The sequence below is a fragment of the Echeneis naucrates genome, chromosome 23 (genome assembly GCF_900963305.1).
Source record: "Echeneis naucrates chromosome 23, fEcheNa1.1, whole genome shotgun sequence".
Lineage (NCBI taxonomy): Eukaryota > Metazoa > Chordata > Actinopteri > Carangiformes > Echeneidae > Echeneis > Echeneis naucrates.
Window position 1 is genome coordinate 13,849,843 of NC_042533.1, and position 25,143 is coordinate 13,874,985.

The 25,143-nt window shown below is 40.5% G+C and overlaps 1 protein-coding gene across 5 annotated transcripts in view; it reads left to right on the forward strand.

The window, feature by feature from the left end:
- Nucleotides 1-2,225: 2,225 nt before the first annotated feature.
- The window catches only part of osbpl8 (oxysterol binding protein-like 8), a 76,379-nt gene continuing 53,461 nt past the window's right edge, over nt 2,226-25,143 (forward strand). For 3 of the 5 annotated variants that reach the window (XM_029495196.1, XM_029495199.1, XM_029495201.1), the window contains exons 1-2: nt 2,226-2,552; nt 22,855-22,952. In XM_029495196.1, coding sequence (XP_029351056.1) covers nt 22,908-22,952 — 45 coding nt within the window. In that variant the 5' untranslated portion in view covers nt 2,226-2,552; nt 22,855-22,907. Of the gene's footprint in view, nt 2,553-2,896; nt 2,979-5,555; nt 5,579-22,854; nt 22,953-25,143 lie in introns of those variants that run through there. The other 2 variants (XM_029495197.1, XM_029495198.1) reach the window with 2 other exon arrangements.

The window sequence follows — 25,143 nt, forward strand, 5'->3', positions numbered from 1 at the left end:
GTCTCATGTGTCACCACCATAAAACTTGCACCAGCAGTGGTTTCTTAAAAGCTCTATCTCATAAATGACTGTTTTTGTATCCAATTTCTCTTCTGCCGAGCTAATCCAGTCCTTACACAAGTTAAAAATATGAGCATTCACATGCCTCAATGACTCGCAAGAAAACTGTATTTCCTTGACATAGGATGGTTGAAGAGGGGTACAACTGTACTTAAAGAGCTCAAAGTGCAGGTTTCCCTGCAGGGTAGATGGTTAATTTGGCAGTGGGTTCACCGGACTGGTTCTACAAAAAAGTGCAAGTACATGATGTTTTCAGATTTTCAGCTGTATGGTGTCTTACGTTTAATCACCACTCTGCATTGCCATCAGTCCAGGACCAAACTGTAATTATTTATGAAGCCTATCTTGAAAATCTTTAGCATTTTATTGGTGTTTTACATTTGAAACATTTGTTTAGGTAAAACTTGCGCTAAAAATAAGTGGCCAGGTGTTGTGACTTCATTTAGCTTTGCTTTGAAGAACATGTAGGGTAAATTGGTTAAAATTTCTTTAGGTCAAAAACATAACATTTTCTGCAGTGACATATCTGATGAGATAGGGCTCAGAAAAAAGCCATATTTAGATTAGATGATTGGAAAGTAATCAAGCCTGACAATTTTACATGTAGTGAATCAGAAGATCCAGAAGACAGTTGTAAATCTGGGATGTACATGTTTCATGGGCTGGTTTTCCTGTTGCCTGCATACAGACATACAGAAAACTGATTGTATGATATTTGACATTTGATCAATGGCTTTTATAAATTAGCAACACTGCACTTACTACTATAGACCACTAGGTGTTCTCCACATCCCATCATACGTTTCTCTCCAAAACCAAAACTTCCTTCAGCCACTAGATGTCTTCCTTTACTCAGACGTGAATGCAAAGTCCTTTACAGAGTTTACGAACACACAGCTTTTTATTATTGTTCTTTTGATTTCACAGCCATGACTTCAAAAGACTTGCTGGACATGGTATCACACAGACATGTGATTTTACACAGGCACAGATTTACGTTCATTTCTCGGATAACGTAAACAAATTCAAGAAGTAAAATTTTCCCTAATTTGAATCATTTTCAGGACGGGTAGTGCCCAGTAAACTGATCTCTAGTCTTCAATTTATCCTCAAAAGATTCTATGGGGCGCACACTTACACACACACATACATAGAAAGAGGAAGGTCATATCATCACATCATGTGACCAAGGGGCCACCCCCAAAAAGAAAACTCAAACACATGCATACAGCCATACCTTTGGCAAATTTGACCACACTAATATGAAATTATTATACAAATGATACACGGTGTACATTAGATTATCGGGTACTGAGGTTCGTAATGCCGGAGTGCACTCATGTGATCATCGTTGTGATGTCCTGTGTTGAGCAAGGAAACTCAAACATCACCGAGCAGAAATAAGGGAGTCTCCAGTTGTTGCTTCAACACACACCATCATGAATTAGAAAACGGAAATTGAATGTTTTACCTACAAAATAAAATCATGAAAACGCTTTACCACATTAAAGAGTAATTTCTGATCGCTATTTGTACCATGATTAGGAATTAAATCAAAGAATATAACCTTTATTAAAATTGTGGGACTGCACATAAAATCGTTGTAATTCAACCCTGGAAATGGGATCGTTTAAAATTTGGGAGAAAATCTGTATAGATTAATAATAAGAAATTATAATTCTCGTGAAAACAGATCAATATCGGCATCTCCAACACAAAGTTGCATAAATAATTTTTTTTTGCTATTTTGATTTTACTGGGTGGAAATTAGTGTCTAATCTGAACAAGTGAACGAATTTCAGTGTTTGTGGAAGTTTACTGCACTTTTATTAAATATTTGTTTGTATAATATCAGACCTTATGTTACAGAAACACCCGTCAGCGCAATTTTTTTTTATTAAAATGAACAACAGTTCATCAAATAACATCAAACATTATTTGTAAGGGACCTTTAATTGATGTGTAATATGACTTAGAGCATGTAAGTTGTTAAATGAAATTGTTAACTTGTTCATTTAAAAATAACTTTTAGTTTAGTATTTCATGGGAAATACTGATTCTGTGTCTGATGAACAAAGTGGCGCGGCTTTCTTTGGGCTTTTATTATGAAACGCGAAACCGGAAGAGCTGTGTTTTATTGCTGCCTTAACCATTGCCCACTCAAACCCATGACAGAATCGTGCTGACGGGCTAGCAGCTAACAAGTTGACTAAAAATCGGGACTAAGTCGGCTGAAGAGAGCACACCAGTAGGCTTGTAGTTTTTTTTTACTATTCAAACTTTACTACTGAACCTCCATGACGCGGAAGGACTGATTAAGACAGCCGCCGTCGCAGGCTGAGGGAGGCAGCCATACCCGGCCATAAACATTAAAACGTCGTTAGCTAACAGTTAGCAGACAGTCAAAAGTCTCGGAGGACTGGCTGAATAACAGAGACCAGTGTTATCCTTGCGTGGACGGACCACACAGGCAGACCTCCAAAGACACAAAGGTGAGCGTTGCATCTATTAAAAATAAGACCAACACAAAAAAACAACAACATCTTGCTAATTTTGATTTAATGCAGCTAGCTTAATTGCTAATTCGCTCTGTGTGTGTCTGTTGCGAGTTGACAGCCGTGACTGCACAGGAGCAGTGCGTACTATTATGTAATAAAATAGGGTGAGCGGAGACTGAGGCGTAAATTTAGCAGATTTCCCGTCTCCTCCACCCCCCGCCACGTCCCCATAGACTGCCCAAGCTCACACTGCCATCAGGACTGAGAGGAGCAGGCTGTATTTACTGAGGTCTTAGATAGGAGCCTGTCTGCAGCCTTGATGCAGGACGCCGGGTACCACGGAACAAATCGGTGCTGAGCGGTGATGCATGTAATATCACAATTCCCTTCAACCACACTGAATCTGATCCATGGAAGAGGGTGTGTATTTTGAATTAGTTTTACCCGGGATCTATTGAGGTATGTGCCGAGGTGATGCTGCGTTCCCCTGACTTTCCTTGCGGTCTGCATGTTACTCCCTATGCGCCCTGTTGCAGTGTTGTATGTCTGCAGCGTTCTCGGCCCTGGTGCCCTGTTACCACTTTCTCCTCTCAGGAGCAGAAACAGGAGACTGACCGGCATCCAGACCTCTTCCTTTTTGTGTCAGATAACGGATGCATCCGGCAGTTCCTGGCTTGTTATCCGATACCGTCATGGTTTTTTATGAAGCTTTAACCCCTCACTCGCTCATCATTTTGTGCATCATTGCACTCCATCAAATAGATTTTATAGTTGCACTCTAATTACATCCATTCCATCCACAGTTACTTTAAAGTCCATTGAAATATAATGGAGGCTTTTCAGCTCTAAAGAACCTGAGCAAATTTAGACTCTTGGACAGTCACATACTGTGTTTCCATGTTTTCCATCCTGTCCATTACCATCTGTGTATTTGCATAGAAATGAAGGGTAATCCCAGGCTTTCCATGACAAACTTTTGCTGAGGTGAGGTGCGCAATCGAGGGTCACAACAGTGGCTGGCTCATTTGTCAGTCAAATATTCTTTCCATTCAGACCTTCATAAAACCACAGCTTGTAGCCTGTATGTTCTGGTATACACGTGGAGCTTTACAATCTATTTGTGAGCATTAGAAATGCATCAATGGTGACATTCAGAGATAAACTGATCTGGATTATTTTTGTGTGGTTTGTTGACGCAGGGGAAGGAAATGCTTAAATAGAAAAAGGAAATGGAAATTTTGTCACACAGAAGAATCCATAATAGGTGATTTTAGGGTTTTTTCTTAGAAATGTTGATGCTCTTCTTTAATCTTTGGCTCTTGCTTAGGAGTGAATTAATCACGCAACCACAGGGAGAACATCCCGTGTGAACTCTGCACTGAAAGGCCTCAGGCCTGGAAAGCAAACCCGCGACCTTCTTAAAGCGAGGCAACAGTACTGACCACCACGGCTCTGTGCATTATGATAGATAAAATAGTAATATATACTCACTCATTCATCTTCATCTGCTTTGTCCGTATCCGGGTCGCGGGGCTGCTGGAGCCATTCCCAGCACACATCAGGCGAGGGGCGGGGTACATCCTGGACAGGTCGCCAGTCCATCGCAGGGCCAACACACAAGGACAAACAGAGACAAGCAACCACTCACGCTCGCATTCACACCTAAGGCCAGTTTAGGGTCTCCAGTTAACCTATACATGCATGTCTTTGGACAGTGGGAGGAAACCCACACAGACACGGGGAGAACATGCACACTCGGCACAGAAAGGCCCTAGGGCTGGAAATCAAACCACAACCTTCTTACTTTGTTGCCCCAAAATTAGAAGGTTGCTACCATGCTGCCTGCAAAAAGAACATCAAAGGAGACAAAAAGCATTAACTAAGGAAATCTTCAGCCAAAATATGCTTTAAAAAGAGCTGAACTGCAGGTTCATTTATAGCCATTGTTGTTGTGACTGGGCCTCGGAACAGCCACATTATAAAACACTGAAACATCCTTATTACCTTGAGAGAAGTCCTACAGCAGCCTTGCTTGTCTCTGCCTTCAGACTGAACTGCTGTTTGGAAAGATAACCAATACTGTGCTGCTCATGAAGTTATTGAAATGCCAAGGCTGGTGCATCAGTACAGGCTAATTTTCCCAGCTGGGACACTCAGGCCACTGCCTTTGTTTTGTCTGATTGGATGCATTCACTCTGACAAAAGCCAGATGTGCTTGAAGTGAGATAGTTGATTCTCACTTCTTGTCAGTGGGGATTTATTCAACAGTGGCCCTCAAATCACGTTTCATTCTGGCCCACTTTGCCAAAGTGTGTAGTTCAGTCTTTATTACTTGCCATGAGAAGTTTTGCTAAGACTTGACCAATGAAAACAACAGTTTTTATTTCAGTGAAGCACATTATTTTGTAGGCTCCAGCACTCCGTGTGACCCTGACAGATAAGCAGTAGGAAATGAGAGAGAGAGAACATTTTTGTGCCTTTACTATACCAAGGAGCTTGACTGTATTTGGCTCTCATACATCACTCAAAACTGAAAAAGATGACTTAAATGTACACCTGTCTTGAGTGATGGCAGCATTTTACTAAGCATGGCTTCCCATCTCGGTAGGTTTACCAGAAACCTAGGTTATCTGGTTAAGAAGTGTGGGTGTGCCAGGCCCTGTATGAGTGTCTGTGCTCATTTATTTTAGTGTCCACCCTCATGACATCCCAAGAGTATGCTTTGGAGGAAGGGGAACCATAAATACCACCCACCTGAGCTGCAGCTTCTCTGTTTCCACCACAACAGAAAGGCCTGCAGGTTTCTATAGAGGTGGGTAGCCTCCACTATTAATCACTCCATAAAACCTTGAAGTCCTAGTAATAGCACTGAGCTTGACTACTCTGGGGAAATTCTGAGGCTCAAAATCAACTTCTGTAATTCTCTTTAATCAGGCAACAGGAAGATGATTGCTGTCATAACTTTTCACATCTTGCCGTGCCAGAATACTGTCAGATTTGGTCTCTATTTGGAGTCAAGGGTGAGTAGTGAGTGGTGAATCTGACCTTTTGTGTCCTGATTGGTTGGTACAGACAAACTGTCAAACTCAGAGTAGCCATGCCCTAATACATCCCCTCATTTATGGCATATTTTCCTCTAAATGCATCACTTAAAAAACAAACATGGTTTTATATTGAAGACTTGAAAGTAGAGACTGAGACCATAAACTCATTAGGAAAACATTTTCTGAGCTGATTAAAGAAGGGAACAGAAAGTAGAACCCCATAGACTTCAATACAACAGTATTTTTTTTTTTTACAACCATTGGAGGCCCCCCGATGGTCTTTAGATAGAATAAAGGTTGAATGCTTTTTAAACAATGGTGTCACTTTTCAGACCCAGTGTCAAACTTGACACTGGGTCACAAACAGTGATGGCCTGTGTTTGTGTGTGTGTATATGTGTATGTGTATTTATTTATTTATTTTTAAATTAATGAATCTGTAATTGAATTAGTTACTGGTTAAATGTGTAGAGACACATCTCCAGCTTTCTTCAACTCCAGCAAAACATCTTGACAAATTACATGATAATTATTCCACCAAAAGCGTCCATTGCTTTGCCTTTTGGTTTAATGATGATTGGACCTGGGCGTCTCAGAGGAATCCTGCTTTGCTGCGTAACTGTCTTGAGCAGTTTCCAGACAATGCTTCCACCCCAAAAACCAATACGTCTGATCTCTGAGGATCAGTGATAAACGCAAGTCTGAAAAACAAGCTTGGCTCAGCATAATGGCGTGACACTGAAGTTAAATATAGCCACTGACCACACCTATAATTACACATAGAGACAATAGTAAGTGCACAACAGAAGATCTACCAGGTAAAAACAAACATTCTGAGCAATATATTTGACAAGTGGTTCAAATGATTACTAGCCAAACATGTTTTTACATTAGACATTTTTATTCTGGCTAGAATGTGAAAATTCAATCCCTACTCCACAATTATTGCCTTGGATTGCTGATAAGTGTCTCTTCCTGTGGACACTGGGTTAGGGTTATGCAATGTCACTATTTTGCACTGCAGCTGGTGACTGATTTTTGTTCTGCTTTGGTGAAGAACTGGTCCATATACAGTTATGGTTTCAAAACTGGACAAATATTGCCGTCAGCTGCTCCAGCTTGCAGACTAGCCACTCTGTGGTTAACAATGGTCTCATTAACAGTACTTTAACAGTACTTTGACTTTAACAGTGAACTTTTAAAGCTAAATATCTAAATATAGCTCATCTTAATGATGCATGCATGATTCATCTGAATCATCTACCAAAGTAAGATCCTCAGTGATAAGATCATCATGTTGCCCACTCCTACATCCACAGTCTGATTTCTAGCATCCTAATTCAACCAGTCAGACTCTAGAGTCCTGTGCACAGCTGTACCTCTTTCAGGGTTGCACAGCCTACTTATTTAGTTGAGTCTGTTTGATGTTGTGGGAAAGTTGACAGTTTCCAGCAACTATACACTTCTGTGTCATACCATAGAATTTGCACTCAGTATCACACTGTTTTGACAATGGTAATGTTCCTTGTGAGTTGGTTTGATAGTTAATAAATAGAGCTTTAACACATTATAAAATAAAATGTACAGTATGATTTTGTGTCTTTCCTATATATTTGCATCTCTCTTGATGAATTCTCATCAACCTTTAAGTGTTTCCTCAAAATCCCTTGAGCCTTTTCATGGTGTAGATAAGTTATGTTTGAGGACTTATCATTCTGCCATCTGTTCAGGTTAAGCAGGCCTGACTGAGCGGGCAAAGATTTTGTCTGATAGGTGCAGTTAGTAGCAGGTGTCCTCCTTTAACAAAGAGATAACTTTGAGCCATTGATGTAGAATTAAGTCTTAAAGATGACTTTTCACTGCAGCGGAGTAATCTCTTCAAATACCTACTTGTTCAAGGTCAAATGAGTTCCGCCCGCATCTCATTCAAAAAGCTCATTTGCAGGCAACGCTTAGTCAGATCTTAGGAAGTGCTGAGGGACATGGTTTAGGTCAAATTTATTGCTGAGCCAGAGGAGGGATTTAAATTTTCTAGCACAAAACCCCCCTCATTACTGATTAATCTGTTGATTATTTCGTAATCCTAAAGTGATTTCTTCAAAATTTGGTTTTGTCTGACCAACATTCCAATACCAAAATGAAGGAAATCAGTAAATATAATCATTATGGAGACTGAAACCAAATTTCAGGACAATTTCAGCAGAAAAATTGTGATCATCAAAATAGATTTGTTTCCTCATTAATAAATTAACTTATTGTTGCCCTTCTATTGGTTTTATAATTTCAAATTAGTGTTTATAGTCCTGTCTCGAGCCATGTCTCGAAAGTTGTACTGTGAAATCAGAGTGCATATCATATGAAATATACGAACCCCTCTCCCCATTCCACTGATCTCACATAAACCCCACCTTTTAGTAACCATTGAAAGTTGCAAACTGTGAGTTGGCAAAGTTATTAGCTCATCAGTGCAGCTCAGTCAGGCAATAAATTTGCCCCATTCATTCAAAAGATGTCTAGTAAATGGCTGCATAGCACTGCTGAAGCGACTTATGCTCTGACAGGTTAAAGAAAATTAGAACATGGCACACAGCTGAGAAGCTAAAGCAGCAATGGCTCCTTGGCGTCTTTCTCCTCAAAAGGTTGCCTTGATGAGTGCAAAGTTCAATTGAGACAAAATCTAAGTAAACTGATGTGATCAAGGTATTATTGCAACAGCTTGGTTTTAGAAACATCCTCTGTCATTTGAGAATTTCAGCTGTGATTTTTGGCAGCGGCAAATCCTACTAGTAGATTTAGAAATCAAGTTGTAACGGTTTAATAAAGTAATAGCAGATATTTTTTGAGTATTCTATGCCACAAGTATATCCCTTATTAAGTAATGAATTTTCACGAAGGCAGTGCATGTATTGCAGGAAATGGGGCATCTTTGTGTGCTGTTTAACAACATGCTGCTATCTTGAATTAACCAGGTAGCTGCACTCTTGCTTAAAGCTGCATACAACTGTGTAATTCAGTTTGATTCAGTGCATCTGTCTGTAGAGAGATAAAGGAGAGGAAGAGAGAGCAGTTCTTTTTCTCCTTTAGTCAGTGGATGTTTCCAACATAAAGAGTTTTTTAAGGTGAATTCCACAAAAAACTAGATAGATCTTCTAGAAAAACATTATGTTGTGGTGGTATAACATTTTTTTTTTTTCACAAATTGGATCCCTGTTTTTTGGTGTTGGGCTGCCAACATCTTCAGGGGAACAACGCAAAGAAGTGAAGGTTTTATGTTCTGGCCAGGATGAATAAAGGGCTGCATTTCCTAAGCCTATATGACTGTGAAGTGCTTCAGATAAAATTAGCATTCAAATTTTGGCTATATTAACCCTTATATACGTGCATCGCTATAATGATGCTATAATTGGACGGTATGCGTATGTACATATAATTTACATTGCGTAGAATTCTTTCCCAGTGTCTCCAACACATCGGCTTTGGGTCCGACCCACCCATTCTTCCCTCAGGAGGCCAGTCACAGTTGGGTGCTTTTGTCAGGGGCATGTTTTCCCTGCAGCTGGAATGGGACTTACACACAACACAATCGCAGGGACATGCTAGTGAAGTTAGTCAAGTGACAGCTCATGCGTCTGATCTTAAAAAAACAAGTACATGGTTGTGTTTCCTCTATTTCCTCACGCTCCCACACAGTTTTTACAAAAGTAGCACCTGCATTACACTTCATGTCACAAAAGAACAAGCTTCAAGCTGACAAGAGTAAGCTGACAGGGTCAGAGGGTGATTATATTTCTGCTGTGCAGTAATGTTGGTTTGTTTAGAAATAGAACATCGGGGAACATATAATATATAATTATTAATTTTTATGTTATGTGACAAGATAGTTCTACCTTTGATATTATGGATAAGCAGCTTGCAGTAAGATGGGGCACACTTCTGATTGGGAGCACAGAGGTGTGCTCAATCCATTGCTTAGTATGATTGTCTTATAAGGAGGAAAGCCAGGTTTTTGCTCTAGGTGCGACTCGCTGCACAAAGTATTTTCTACATCGCAGGCTTTTGTGATTTGCCAATACTAATGTCTGATGTTCAGTTTCGATAAAGATTCAATTGACTGTTTAAGCCTACTGCACACAGCCGTATAGTTGAATCAGATTATGATGCTCCCGTTCGAAATATTAAAAAATAAATCAATATGTGCTTGTCATTAGTCATGTTGAGGTGGATTTCGAGTAAAAATCTATATGGGTGCAATGATCACCCCAACTAGAAAAAAATTGTGGATTTATTTGGAAAAGCAATTTAAAAGACAGCTTTGCAGTGGAAGCCCATTGTTACAAGAGGTAACTGCCAAGGGCTGTGTTTTTTGTAATACCATATCACACTTCCTTTGCTATTCTTGTGGTTTTCAGGGAGGTCACACTTTGGTTTCTCATGAGAAGACAAATGCAGCCTGTGTTCAACCTTTCTCAGAAGAACACTGGTTAGCAGCGCCGTATGTTCTCTTAATGACTACATTTATGTAATTCAAACATTGAGAAAAGCAATAAAAGGATTTTCTCACCCACACGAATAGCAACAGTTAAATGTACATTCATCATTGTTGTCTTATTGTTTACCAATGATGTCGACTCAATGCCCTCCCTCTCAGTAAGGTATTTTCAGCAGCACTGTCAGGAGCTGGGTGTGGGTGAAAAAAAATAAATAAAAAATCCTTAGCTTTGAACCCTAGAATTACTTTCTTTGCACTGACTGCTACTCTTGGCAATCAGCACACTTGTTATCCAAGTGGGACTATTTGTGGTGTAACCGACTGAATCTGTCAGTTTATCATCTCTGTTCTCGATGATGGTTTAAACATTTACCATGGCTTTTGCTGTGCGATTTAGTTCCTATTGGTTTTGCTAATGCTAAAATTAGGGAAAATAAAAGAATTTTTTTTCTTTCTTTTCTGATGAAGGCTCTCTTTGTTTCAGTTTAGGGGTGATGCTTCCATGTCAGACCACTGCAGAAAAATCTGGTGCTAAAGCAACAGTTACCTGCTGTTAATGCATATTCATCAGTCAGAGCTCAATAGTCTATTTCCAGGCTCAACTCCACTGGTAGCATCTGATACCCTTGAAAGCATGACATCTCATATTCAGATTAACAAGAAAATGAATAAGATTGCATTCAAATAGAGGGAGAAATGATTTTGGTCCCTCAGTTATTTCAATTGTGTGTACAGACACTAATATGTTGAGGAGACACTGGTGTGGAGTGAAGGCTTTCGTAAAGAGCACAGTAGTCTATCTAGTGCTCTGTGCTGCTCCATCACTGGCATAAGCAGTCCTGCAGCACTAGCCTACATTTCAGAGAAGGAGGGAGAAAATATGGCTGATGTCATCTCAATGTCTCTCTCCTCTCTCTCTCTCGCTCGCTCGCTCGCTCTCTTTCTTTCTCTCTTTTCCTCTCAGAGGCTGTGTGGTGTGAATGTAATGGTGCTTTTTTACTGCCTGAGCTGCATGAGGTAGGTTCTCTGTTCACTCCCCTCGATATCTTCCACTTGTGCTTGCTGCATCAATCTGCGCCCCCTCCACCCTCGTGTTTCTGTGTTCCAGTTTGAATCTACTTGATGTAGTCTGTTCTTGATCCTGTTTGTAAGAATGTTGCTTCTTTCTTGATATGCATGTATGTAGGGTTGACAAGATGCTAATAATTGGAAGTCACATCACAGAGCAGTCTGGATTTGTGTCCCCAGCTGGGGTTTTTCACCACAGATAGCCGTCGAACTCCCAACCGAGAATAGAAGCAGCTGCTGCTGCTGATACTGACAGCTCCGGTTGTTGCAAGATAATGTCTCTGAGTGTGTCCTCCAGGTCCCTGTTTTGTTTCGTTCTGGTTTCTTTTTTTTTTTTTTTTTTTTTACTTGCACTGGTTTTCTTTAAAGGTCATTCTCAGGTTACCAGAATATCGCCTGCCACTGCCACTCCAACTTCCTGGCAATATTCCAACCAAAATATGTGTGATTGCACTTAAGGACTCAGTGTGTCAGCAATTCTGCCTGACAGCTTTCCTTCCTTCTGTTATGCAAGAGTTGTCACACGGAGAGACACATTTATTCAGTTCAGGCTGTGTGCGTCATACACATTTTCATGGTGAAGCTCTGTAGTGGAGCCTTGGTTTTGTTGTCTGTGGCAGTGATGGTCTTGTGCCGTCCACTTTGGGTTGACAGCCCGTTAAAAGCCGAGTAGATGCAATGGTCTTCCTCGAAGGGGGATATCATCCTGTTAGTTAAACATTGTCTCATTGGAACCACAGGAGTCGAGACTGTGTCAATGTTCCCCAACCACATGTCGACCTGATGGATGAAATCAATGGATGTCATGCTGAGCCACCTTGTGGCATTTTTATTGATAGATTTTTATACAGTTATGTACAGTTTTCATCTTGCAAGGTAATATACTTTATGGCTTTGCTCCTCATGCTCTAATCCACACTGAAGGAGGATATAGCAGAAAGAAAATGCTCTTTGAGCCTGTTTCTTTTGAAAGCCCTTTAGGAGAAATAAGGAGCAAAAGAATAAATCGAGAAATCCATCCTGTCCATTTTGAGAACAGCAAAAGGAGCTCCTGCTGTGCTGCAGGCATTAATTTGATCACAGCCATAATTCCTGTTGTTTCAGATGTTTCAGGCTTATTTGTAATCCATGTTTTCTGTAAGATCTTACTGTTATCTAAATAAGTGATTAAAGACAAGTAAAGATCACAGCAATGTGAATAGAAAAAACAAAAAAGTAAAGTTTAACTTGAGTTGGATTCAGGCTAAAACACAATGGACCTGATTTTTTTGTTACAGAATAAAATATGCTAATTGATCAAGGACTTCTTTTGGTGAGTAAACATTTAAGATCAAAGAATTATGCACATCATACTGCAACATACAATGATGATGACAAAGCAATGAAAGTCACAATTGTGCCGCATTTTGTTTTGTTTACTGAAAAAAGAAAAAAAAAATAATAATTTCAACTCAAAAAGAAGAAGAGTCAGGGGTTTCATAAATGTTTCTTATGAGGTATATGTTTTGGAACATATTCTTCATCAGGTTTATTTGTATTGTAGTGGTGTCATTTCAATGTATTTACATAGCAGTACATTTGGCACATGAGAGAAAAGGTATGACTCTGCATCTCTAATAGCTGATGATAAGATTGTGTCAGGATCTGTGGCAGCACATGCTGTTGTAACAACTGTTACAACTGTTGAGGATGAATACACACAAAAAGTCTGTATTACTCTTTTTGTCAGTAATTCCAAATATGCATTGACAGTATGTGTCTGTGGCATGTGTGTGTGTCACACTTTGCTTAGTCAAGAATTACGGAAATCAAACATCCCTTCTTTTAAACTTCCTGCTTTAACAGTTTTAATATATCTGAGGTTCTCTATCATTTCTCACAGCATAAGAATGACGGTCTACCTGTTCTTTCCAGCATTTGCTGCTAGTCTTTTCTTGAATCTTTGTTCCTAATGTGTCATGATTCTGTCACGGAAACACCACTGACACTTGTGTCCCTGACACAGGAAGAAAAGCGCTGGATTCTCTGCGGGTTAGCGAGGCAGTCATTTTCCTCTGCTCACATAGGTGAAAAATATTCCTCACTCCCTGACATACATAGATTAATTCTGTTCAAAGGCGTCTGCCTACAAGCACGTCACCAAACTGATGCAGGCAGATTACATTGGAGAGAGTAACTTTAAATTCACCCATTACCCTCTGTTTGTTCTGGGTTTTTTTTTTTCCCCATAGCAAGCATTTCTGAAAACACTTTTAGTGCATCATCAGGTTTGGCTATAGCTAAATGTAGCAAGAACTGACCTGTGACACGGTGTCAGATCGGAAACAGAATATCTGCAGAAAATCAACAGTCTGTGCAGACAGATGTTTGACATCGATGGTGCTGAACACCATCCTTCACAGATAACCAGATTTTGCATGGAGCTGCAGTTAGTATGAATAAGACCATCTGCAGGGTTAAAATTCACAAAGAATAAGGAACAAATAAGTTCCCCAGGTCATCAAAATGTGTGTTCACACATCTTTAGCATCTCTCCACATATGAGTCAATTACCGTTACATCAGTGCTGAAGAGGTCTTCCAAGTGCTGTCTGGACTTTTTCCTCCCCAGCGCACACCTATCATCTTTAGTCTTACTCTGTAGTACATAAAATCCAAATTTTAGCCTCTGTATTATCCTAACATCTGCCACACACAAACCATTCATACCTCAATTTTCAGCTGGGTCCTGCCCTTGCTCACTGGTAGACCGTAGTCAGTCAGCTTGGCAGCAACATCGTCCAGAGCACTGGCATCAGCAACAATGATGAAACTGCTTAGTGAGAGGTGGAGCTTATAGTATCCTGGGGTTGGACAGCACCCACTCAAGCCATCTGGATGGAGTTACCAGACTATCAAAACCTTGTTTGGCAGGCTGTACAGAAGCATCCTCCCTCAAGCCGTGGATGCTCAAGGATACTCCACAGGTTGAGGGGCAAATCCATGATTAACACCTTTTTATCTATACTGTATACATGCATGTCATGGTCGTTTTACAATAAGTTTACTATGTTTAGAAAGCTACTGTGGCTCTATGGATGGGACCAATTTGGTCCAGACTGCAGTGACACTGTCATGGATGGATTGTCTGATGGAGTTTGTGTACACGTCCCTGATACCATGTAATGTACTGTTAAATGTCGCCAACGTGCAAAGCAAAGATGGAGGAAATGTCAAGGTCAGCATGTTAGCATTGTCAGGGTAGGCAAGTTAATCTGCTGATGCATTTAGCTAATGGCATAGCATTTAGTTGTAGACACGTGTATGTGGGAAAGACTTGCCATTGTTCGCTGTAGTTCATCAAGTCAAGTCTTAGTAGTTGTCATTGATCTAAATGTGTCCTGAAGAAACTTGGCCTGATGTGCTGGAGCCAGCACAGTTGTCATTAAAAAATCTATTCACTAACACAGCTGATATTTGATGGAATTTTGGGCATCAACTTTGAAAAACCAAGTTCCGACAAACAGATGATTTTAGCATGAAAGAGATGTGTTTTTTGAATTGCGTTTTACTAATTTAAATTCAGCTCAGTGCTCTCAGCCCTGAATAACACAAGAAACCACTGCTGCCTGTAGCAGCTAACTGAACACAGTACATCATGTCCTTTTCTACAAAAAAAAAAAAAAAAACCACACACACAAAAAAAAAACCTTTGCTGTGAGAGATTCTAGTGGAGATTATCCTTAAAGTTCATCATCTCTGAGGAGTGGCTAGCAATGTCCTCAAGGAGTGGTGATGGAAAAAGATTAAATCCTCTGACAAAAACATCTACGGTAATAGCCGTGCATATATCCTGAACTGTGGTTTTGGTGTTTGAATTGCATTACCGAAATGGATAAAAATATCAGGGACTGACATGTTGCTGTTCTCTCATGAAGCACATTAGCTCTATGTGTTTCACTGAACCAGAAGTAATCCTTGTCAAAACAATCAGCAGCCATGGGCCCCTATAGATCTGCCTGTAGAGCTGTGACAGAGCTGCCTCCCCGTTTTTGAGAGCAGACAGTAACATCGCTACAATCAGCTTAGCATCCTGAAATGATTGCTGTCCTTGCCTGCCCTTGAGTAGACCTACACTGTTGATCTGAAAACAATGTCACCGTGTTCACTGCAGCAGAAAAAAAAATCCTGACAACCAAACCAAACCAAATTTTTCTGATATGCTGTCACACTCATCAGGCCAATTTTAATTTCTGTAGTGTATGTTTTGGGCAAAACTCCCTGCGATCTCATGCATCTTATTTTGTGATGTGATTTTTTTTTTTAATGCACAGTTAGTATTGCATACAATAAATCTCATCGCCAGCATATTGAGACCGTAATTATTGAGCACAAGTGGACCATAATTACTCTACAGAGGCATAAACTCCAATTCAGAACAGCTTGATTTTTCAGGAAGAATAATTAAGCAGTAAAAATCAAAATGAATATTCAGGGGGAATAATCAAATGTTTTTGACAGCATTAACTGGTGCCGTGTCATAAAACTACCACTTAATCATTCCATCCTTTGTCTCTGGAGATTTGCGCCACTAAGGTGTTTCAAAAAGGCTATGGTGTCCATTAGGTTAATCTACTGAGGAGTCATTTTAGTAAAAACATTCATAGTTTGCTGAAACATCAGCTGCTGCAATAGGTATTATTGTGCTGACTGACCTGTCCCATTTGCTCATCTGCACATTCAGTGATCTGGAAAGCCAATGACACATCCTCACATGCTCTCACTTTGTGTGTGTGTTTATTTATGTATATATAATTTTCAGAGGTCCCCTGTTATCTTTTGGCTCTGTGGAAAAACCCTGTTAGTGTTTCTAGCCGCATTTTGGGGCCACTGCCAAGCTACAAGTTTAGGATTCCCTGTGCGTCTGTACTCTATCTTTGGCAATGATTCACAGTCCTTTGCTCACATGCAGCTTTGGTACAACTAAAGCACTGTTGGCACTGTTGCTTCACCGCACAGCAAGGAGGTTGTTGGTTCCTTTCCCGTGCCTGGGGCCTTTCTGTGTTTGCATGTTCTCCCTGTGCCTGCGTGAGTTTCCCCAGGTTGATTTGAGACTTAAAATTGCCCATCGGTGTGAATGTGAGTGGTTGAATGCCTCTGTGTTGGCCCTGCGCTGGATTGACGACCTGTACAGGGTGACACCCGCCTTTGCCTCGAACGTTGGCTGAGATTGGCTCCAGCACCCCTGAGACCCTGTTGGGTAAGTGGTAGAAAATGAGGGAGAGTCAGTCTACAAAAGTGTTTTTCTTTTCTAGTGTTAGTGTTCCTAACCCTACAAAATAAAACTTGCGCTCTACATAACTCCAAACATCCCCAAAAAACAGGGTTACTTCTGTTAAATTATGGTGAGCTTGTGTGCAAAACTTTAGTGGGTTTTCTTTTGTATTTTGATGTAATTATTGGACAGGTCAGTCAAAAAACAGGAAACATAAGATTAGAAAACAACAAAGCTAACCTAATCGAACCGAGGGCATTCAAAGTATCCACTCAGTTAGCTGTTAATTGTAACTAGAGTTAACTCTTGAATCTCTTATGTGACATCATACATATCACTTGTGTCATTAAACCCACTACAAGTCTAAGCCAAGATGACTGCATAACAGTCAAACTATGAGTTCCATTAATATTAAAAACAACACATAGCTTTATACTACTAAGGTAGTCTCTGTGGTTATATTTGAAAAGATGTTCTCAGGGAGCATCTGAGGCTAGGAAGTATTCAGCTGTAGCTTAGGGTGTTTGTACTTGTTAACATTTCCGTATTGGCGCTTAAAAAAAAGGCAACAAAACATTAATGTCTGTGCCAACTTAAATTCCAATAACTCCAGCAGTTATTCAAGTATTTCATTCTAAACACATAGTTTAGCTTTATCTTCATAAGGGCAGCTGTAGATACAGTAGAGCTTCAAAGATAGTGTGAAGCTGAAAAGAAGCTACAGTGGAATCAAAACCTTAGCAAGCAGCCTCCCAAGTGCCACAAATTCATGTTTTTTTTATCCCCCTGTTATTTTTCCACCTCAGCTCTGTGGCTGCTGCTCCAGGCTGAGTCACAGGCTCATAGCTAAAGCGGGGCTTGAGAATGAGTGGAAAGCATCTGTCTCAAAGTAACAGGTCCTTGAGAGCAGAGGCTAGATGGAGTGTGTGTGCTGACTGGGCTGATGCCAAGAGGCTATTGGAGCAGTGGAGCGTTACATTAGCAAAATGAGTGATGGGGGGTTGGTGGTGTAAGCAAGCATCTTACTGTCAGGATGCTTGCCTGTCTTCTCTTTGTACCTCAAGAGTCTCCTAAAGCAGCTCCTTTCCTGCAGCCTTCTACCTTCTGCTGCCCTCTTGGCACCTTGTCACATCCGTATACTAGACATTGCAGGAGCTGCATGTGATCCTTAAATGCTTACGTAACACGTGCATAAAATCATTAGGCCACAAAATTGGTATTACCCTAAGTTTGCAGTTTATTAGTTAGACCTATTCAAAACTAATTTATAATCCTGTGTTGAAACATTCTCTGAGGTTGATTCAGTTTTCTCTATTACATATCAAAAAGAGTGGCCTAAATACAGAAACACCTTTCATCATAATGCACCATCCAACAGCACCTAGAGCTAGAGTCCTAAATGAGCTTCAATACAATACACTTATGCTTTGCTTACAACCTGCTTTTATTCCTTGAAGCCTCAATCCCATTTTCTTTCACCACTGCTGTAGATTTCATGCTTTGAACTTAAAACAGCGCCATCGCCCTATAAGGAGTTTGTGTTTGTGTTTCAGTGCACTACTGGTTTGCACAGTGTTGCCCCTCCTCTTCATCAAATTGCTGGCCTCAGCGAAATGGACAATTGGAAGTGAAGGTAAATCAAAGCTGAGGGTGACTGAACATTGGTTTATTTTTAAGCTTTGTTACACAAATCGACAACTAAATCCAAAGTCACTGAACTGAGGCTGTTAGTGGTCAGTGTTGATAAAAAAAAAAACAATCACTGATTGAAACTTCCCATGTGGAGGCTGTGACACTTAACAGGAGTACAACTTTTGAGGTGAGAGTTGATGAATCCTGGTCTCTCGTGTCACCAGATTTTGTTGGTTTGAGTTTGTTTTGAAACCAGCTCTGCTATGAAATGAAGCAGTGTGTTGATCTTCTCACTCTACTTGGATCTGTAGTATCCTGTTTCTGTTGGCCCCCTTAAATGTTGTCTGTTGTCCCCCACCATTATAATGTCCACAATTAACAGCAATCAGCGTATGTGGCTGTCTGTCCTGAACTTGAAAGCATTTTCAGGACAACCACGTGTTGGATCATCAGCTGCTCCACATAAAAATCTTCCCCTAGAGTAAAGATCGTAATGTAAACAGATGGTCTCACTCCATCACAAAGTCCTGTTGAGGACTTAGCTGACAGTTCTGCTGCTGCTGAGGATCAAGGGGTTAAAACTGCATTTCATTTTGCGCAGCTGCAGTGACTGTTGCAGGAAAAAGAAGTAATGAGTTCAGAGTGTGTCAACATGAGGTGGTGAACAGATGTGTAATCAGGGCAACTGATGTGGACAGGTGTACATGTTTCCTTATATGGCTCATCTTTGGGTCTGTGAGGCTGCATTACCCATAAATCACTCTTTTAGGACTTAAGAGAAACCTGCCGTTTTGGGGTGTTGTTTTGAAATACAGATTTGTATTTATTTATTTTTTTATTTTATAGTTTGTGTTTGGCCTTGGTATTCATTTTGTTTTGCTCCAGTTTCTGCTTCAGACACTGTTGACTGAGCACAATCTGTTTCTCAGATATTTGTGTTCTCCCTGTGTGAACTTTTCATCAGATATGTAAATATTTTGCTAATCTATATTGATATGGGTGGCACATTGGCATAGTCGTTAGCACTGTTGCCCAACAATAAGAAGATTGTGGGTTTGATTCCCGGGCCTGGGGCCTTTCTGTGCAGAGCTTGCATGATCTCCCTGTGCTTGTGTGGGTCTGACTGGTCTCTGTGTTGGTGCTGCGCTGGACTGGCAACCTGTCCAGGGTGTACCCCGCCCTTGGCCCCAGCACCCCCAACCCAGAAATGGATATGAAACAAAGGATGAATGAATGAATATTAATGTTCCTCTTTCAGCTTTTCCCTATTTGGGGTCACCACAGCAAGTCAGCTCTGTGACTTTCATGATTAATTTGGCTACAGTTTTTAAGCTGGATGTCCTTCCTGCCACAGCCTTCCTAATTTATCTTGGCTTGGGACTGGCACAAGACTACCACTGGTTTGCTTTGTGCCTGGGGTTTGAACTCAGATCCTTTGAATACAAAGCATGTGCTGTATCATCAGAGAATATAGTTTTGAATAGGCAGACCACACACAGAGAAACCCATCATAACTTGCTTTCAAGAAGTGCCAGGGCTTTACTCAATTGTACATATATTGTACATATAAATACAGCAATTTTTTTCACAATTATTTGACACATATTTCAGTTTTACCTAATTATATTTTTAGTTTTGTGTGAGAGGATGCTCTGTGTCCTCTTCTAGAATTTGTGAGCTTGTCAGTGCTCTTTTTTTTTTTGTATATATATATTTTTTTGTGTATAAGAGAGCATCATGGTGGTAAAGTTACTTCCTGTAACTGTGTGGGTTTCCTCCAGGTGCTCCAGCTACCTCCCACAGACCAAACACATGCGCTTTTGGTTAATTTGTGACTTTAATTTGCCTGTTCCGCCTGTGACTCTGCATAGATAAGCAGTTTTAGCCTAGGTTGATAAAATGGATTTAGATACTAGGCATTGAATTGCTGAATGCATTGAAGGGGTTTTTAGATATGGAGTCGTGAACTGTGTTGGCTGTGTTGGTTAAAACACTACTGTTTCCCTGATTTTTTTTTTTTTTTCTTTTCTTATGTTCATCACTGCTGTGATTTGTCTTTGTGTTTGTCAAGAAAAACTATTTCCTTTAATCTGATGTGTTTTGTGCCCTTATTTCTGAGTGTAGTAACAACATTGGAGCAGCAAGTTATTTGATTGGAATTAGATTTGAAAAGAAGAACTAAAAACAGTGAAAGACAAACCTGCTTTCCTGAAAAATCCCAAGATCCACAAAGTAGTTTAGTCACATTCCTCTATATTAATAAAGTAAACTGCAGCAGGTTTCCTCACTGATGTACCCTTGGCTAATTCTCCATCTGGTCTGGTGGAGCAGCTAAGTAGAAATTTAGGCTGGACAGATAAAGGTTAACAACAGGGACGTGCTTCAGTGTTTCTATAGGGAAGCAAGCTGAGGGCACACAGAAAAAAACATTGATTTGACAAGACTCTCTGGGGAGGAGAGCTGGCACACTGGCTCTTCCTCCATTTACCCCCCTTTGTATTAGAAGCAGGCTGTTTAGTTGATTTATTTGGTTGGGAAAGGCAATGGGGGATGGTGAGAAGGTTTCTGCTGCTGTAGGACACAATCCCAGAAACGAGAGGAACCCTCCATTGGGATCCTGTGCGATAGCGCACACTGTTTGTTTGCACTGAGATGCAATCAATAAAGAGGCATGTTTAGTCCAATCTCACAATTTTGGAGCTTCCCATCTCACATGGGATTAAAGAGCAAATCTGTGTGATCAGTCAGGATCAGAATCATCTTTAATGGCCAAGTTTGCGTACATAAACAAGGAATTTGATCACTACACTTTCAGCATGCAAGCATCTTTAGATGGGAAATATATACACAAGGAAATATGTACACAAGAAAATGGAAGTAAAAAAAATATAGTATAGTGTTTTTATTGAAATTACTTAATTATTAATAAAGTTAATGTTGAATAAGAGGCACGAGACAGACATAAGAATAAAATATATAAAAATAGAACCTTAAATATTAATTCACAGTGCACATTGAAAAAGTTGTGAAAATGTGCAAATGACCTGACAGTTAGATATGTGTGCTATTTACAGTCGTGCATTTGAGTGATCTGACTGGACAGTGTTCATCAGAGTGACAGTCTGGGGGAAGAAACTCTCTCTGTGGTGGCTGGTTTTTGCAAACAGTCCTCTGTAGCTCCTGCCTATAGGAAGCAGTTTAAAGAGAGGGGTCTGCAGAGATGTTTGCTGTCTGCTTCCTGACCCTGGACCTGTGCAAGTCTTGGATGGTGGGATGGTGGGATCAGCACCGATGATCTCCTCCAGGCCTGCATCATCAGCTGACCTACTGGCCCGGTAGGCAAACTGCAGGAGGTCCAATAGGGGGCTTGTGATGTCCTTCTGATGGCTCAACACCAGTCTGTCAGAAGACTTCATGACCGCGGACATCAGGGTGACTGACCTGTAGTCGTTCAGTCCTGTAACGGTGAACTTCTTGGGGACTGGGATGATGGTAGAGCATTTGTAGGGAACTTCACATGACTCCAAAGGTCTGTTAAAGAATTGAGTGAAGATGACTGTCAGTTGGTCATCCCAAACTCTCAGGCAGGAGCAGGACACACTGTCAGGTTCTGTAGCCTTCCTGGTCTTCCCGTGGGCAGACATTGGAGAGGAGGGGGGTGATGAGTGGGGGCTGCAGGTAATCCTTTTGTGTAGGTGTGAGGTCTGAAACTGCTGAGGTGGTCAGCCCTTAGGGGATTCTTCACAGGGTGGGCTGATGGACTCTTGTAGTTAGTGGTGTGCTGCAGGTCTCTGAAAACTGATGCAAGGTTGTTGGCTGAGAAGCTCTTCTTTAACTTCTCATTGTAGCTCCTGTTAGCTACCCTGATCTCCTTTGTCATCTTGTTTCTGGCCTGCTTGTACAGAGCCTGGTCTGGTGCTGTTCCTCAGATTCGGAGTGAACCATGGTTTGTTGATATTGTATGTGCAAAATCTGCTCACACATCCTCACAAAAACTGATGTCACAATGTCAGTGAGTTAGTTTAGGTCATTAGCTGCAGCTTCAAAAACACTCAAATCCGTGCAGTCAAAGCAGTCCTCCTTTCTCCCTTTACCACAGGCTTAGAGTTTTTTTTTTTTTTTTATTTCTGTCTGTAGGTAAGTATTAGGGGAAGCAGACAATGATCAGAGGGTTTAAGAGCTGCACGGGGGACAGCGCGAAAGGCATCCTTTAGAGCTGTGTAACAGTGGTCCAGTGTGTTAGTGTCCCTAGTGGGACACATAATATGTATTTTGGAAGTTCTTAAATGAGGTTTGATTATTAAAATCTGCAAGAATAATGATGAGGGAGTCTGGGTGTTTTTTTCCATATGTTATCTTATCCACAAGCTGCTTATGGACAGAGGAGGAGCACGCTGTCCCTGCTGGCCCAGCTTGACCCAGCTGTAACACCTCCAACAAGAATCTTGAATAAGTTATCAGGGTCAATGGAAACCAGAGAACAAATATCTTGAGAGGACTGTCGAATGTTCACGAGTTCCTCTCTGGTGAAAATGACAGGAGGATAGCAGGAAAAAACTAAATAAACACAAAGAAACACACAAAGCATGACAGAGTGAAGAACCGAGGCAGCCATCTGCGGCGCCATCTTTCACCCCTTTCCCACCTGAAATAACAATAAAAAAACAAAATCCCAAACAAACAAAAACAGCAACTCCACCAAGGAGTCTCTACCAAGACTCATTGTACATTTCAAACCTATAAATTTAATGGTGCACATACATTGTGATATTGCCCTGTTGTAGTAACATACTGCTTCTCCTTCTTATCAGATATGCAGTTGTCAGAGCAGCGCTGACAGGCCTGAGTCCGGTTTAACACAACCATGGAGTCTTCCTCTGAGTCCCAACACGAGCCTGAGAAAACTTTGGTGAGTCAGCCTCCTGGTGTATGTGGGCAGTTTCACTTGAGCATGGATATGAAGATAATGTTCATTCCACATGAGGAATCTAACTTATGTTTTAAAAGGGAAGCTGAAAATAATTAGAAATAAATCGAAGAACTTTCTAGCACTTTTCAAGACCAATTTACCTAGGTCCTTGTAACTGCTGCATTAAGAGTGTGACTAAGGAAATTCACATTCCTTAAAAGCTGTAATTTCTAGGCTTCTCCTAAAATAAAACAAGTAATCTTGAATTTACACATACTGTGTCATTGCCTGTTAACTGTATCAAAGAATTGGTGCTCTTCTTCTTCCCTCAACCCCCACACAGTCTTGAGTCAGAAAAGGTTCCTGTTTCCTGCTGGCATTAGACAGAGGCGTTGCTTCTCAAACACATTCTCTGAACCTTAATGATTAACTTAAGGTGCTAATATTGTTAACCTGCCACAGGCTTGTCAGGCTGGCTGTGGCAGACACTGCACTCTGCTGCCTATAATTAAACTCTTGCCAGGGCGTGTGTCTGCAGAAAGGCGCATCACTCACTGTGACTGCAGATGATTGAAGGTCACAAGATGAACTTTTTTCTTTATGGGAACAGAATGTATGTATGTATATGTATGTGTCTGTCTGTGTGTCATGCTTGAATGATGTTTCACAATGGATTCACAATGGGTTTTTTTTGTAAATAGGTTTACATACAAAAATCTATGTGAAACATCATTCAAGCATTCTTTCTTTCATTGCAGTAAGCATTCAGAATGTCACACATGAATGGAGTAATTTTGCTCTTGTTGCGTTTCCTCCCAGGGATGCAAGAAAAGTAGCGAAAGAACACAATAAAGCTTGTGCTTAAATTGCTAACTGCTGTTGTATGACTCTGAGGTATGCAGTTGAATAAATACATTATATAAAATAAAGAGTATTTCTGAATCCCACAGTATGAGATGTTTAGAGCCTGGGAGCTTTTGTCTGGGCTCAGTTATGTTCCTTCACAGATTTCTGTCTGTTAGCCTGGGAAAAGCAGACAATGATGTAACAGCCAGTATCAGCGTGTTTCTGTATGCGCCTCATTAGTTGTTTACAGAGGATGTATCTAAATGCAGGCGAGAGCCTTAGTGAAGCAGGGCTGAAACGATTCCTCGAAAAATTAGAGTACCTTGATGACAAAAAATGATCGAGGAATTTTTCTGCCTCGAGGAATCTTTTAATTTTAAATCGAACAACGTGCTGACGACACGCACGCAAAGTAAGAAGAAGGAGGGGGCAGATGTGTTTGGATTTAGCAGCGGGAAGATGGAGACAGAGTGCAAAGTTCTTACTGCCCAGTCTTCAAGGCTGATGTGAAGCTGACGGCGCCTCTCATTTTACTGCCTGTATTAAAGTCTAATTTTTTTCTGTTCAGCAGCTTAGCAAACTTAGATCAGGGCTCTTTACCCTGTTAGTAGATCACCCTACCACACAGCAGCTTTGGTACATTTGTGTTTGCTGGCACACAGAGATTAACAAAAGACACCTTTACACAATACAAAGTCACTGAGGGGCTCTTGATTGTTTTCCCCTCCTGTGTGGGTGGGGCTTAAATTTGCTCTGTCTCTATGGAGGGAAGACATGATGATGACAAAAGTGATGAAAAAAATGTTGATTTTCTAAAAATTGGTTGATTGTTCGATAGCAACAGCCCTAAAGTGAAGGCTCTCTGAGGTTCATTGAAAATTTAAATTTGTTAATTTGATTTCATTTTGCAACAACTTTATATCTTCTTTGGACTGTTGAGCTGTAATTTTTTGGGAAGACGTGAAAGTGAGAGAGGCTTTTTTCTTTTTCATCTTTCTGCCTGTTTGACTTTTGATACCTAAATGAAAGCTGGAAAGCAAATTTAAATATCTAGATTACTTGGAAAATAGAAACAGAAAAAAATTGTGTCAGTTCTTTGGAGGTGACATGCTGTGTTTCAAGTTGTACTCTATTATTAGATTAGATTATTAGATTTTTGCAAATCTACAAATCTATTTTATGTAGTCTTTTTTTTTGGGGGGGGGAGTGGATGTTCAGGTGAGGTAAGAAACACCTTAAGGGTTCATTATCATTTCGTTCAAATTTCAAATTTCATATTCTAAAGAAAAATCTAGGAAAATCTAATCAAAAAAAGAAATTTAGAAAATCAATAAGTCGAAACAAA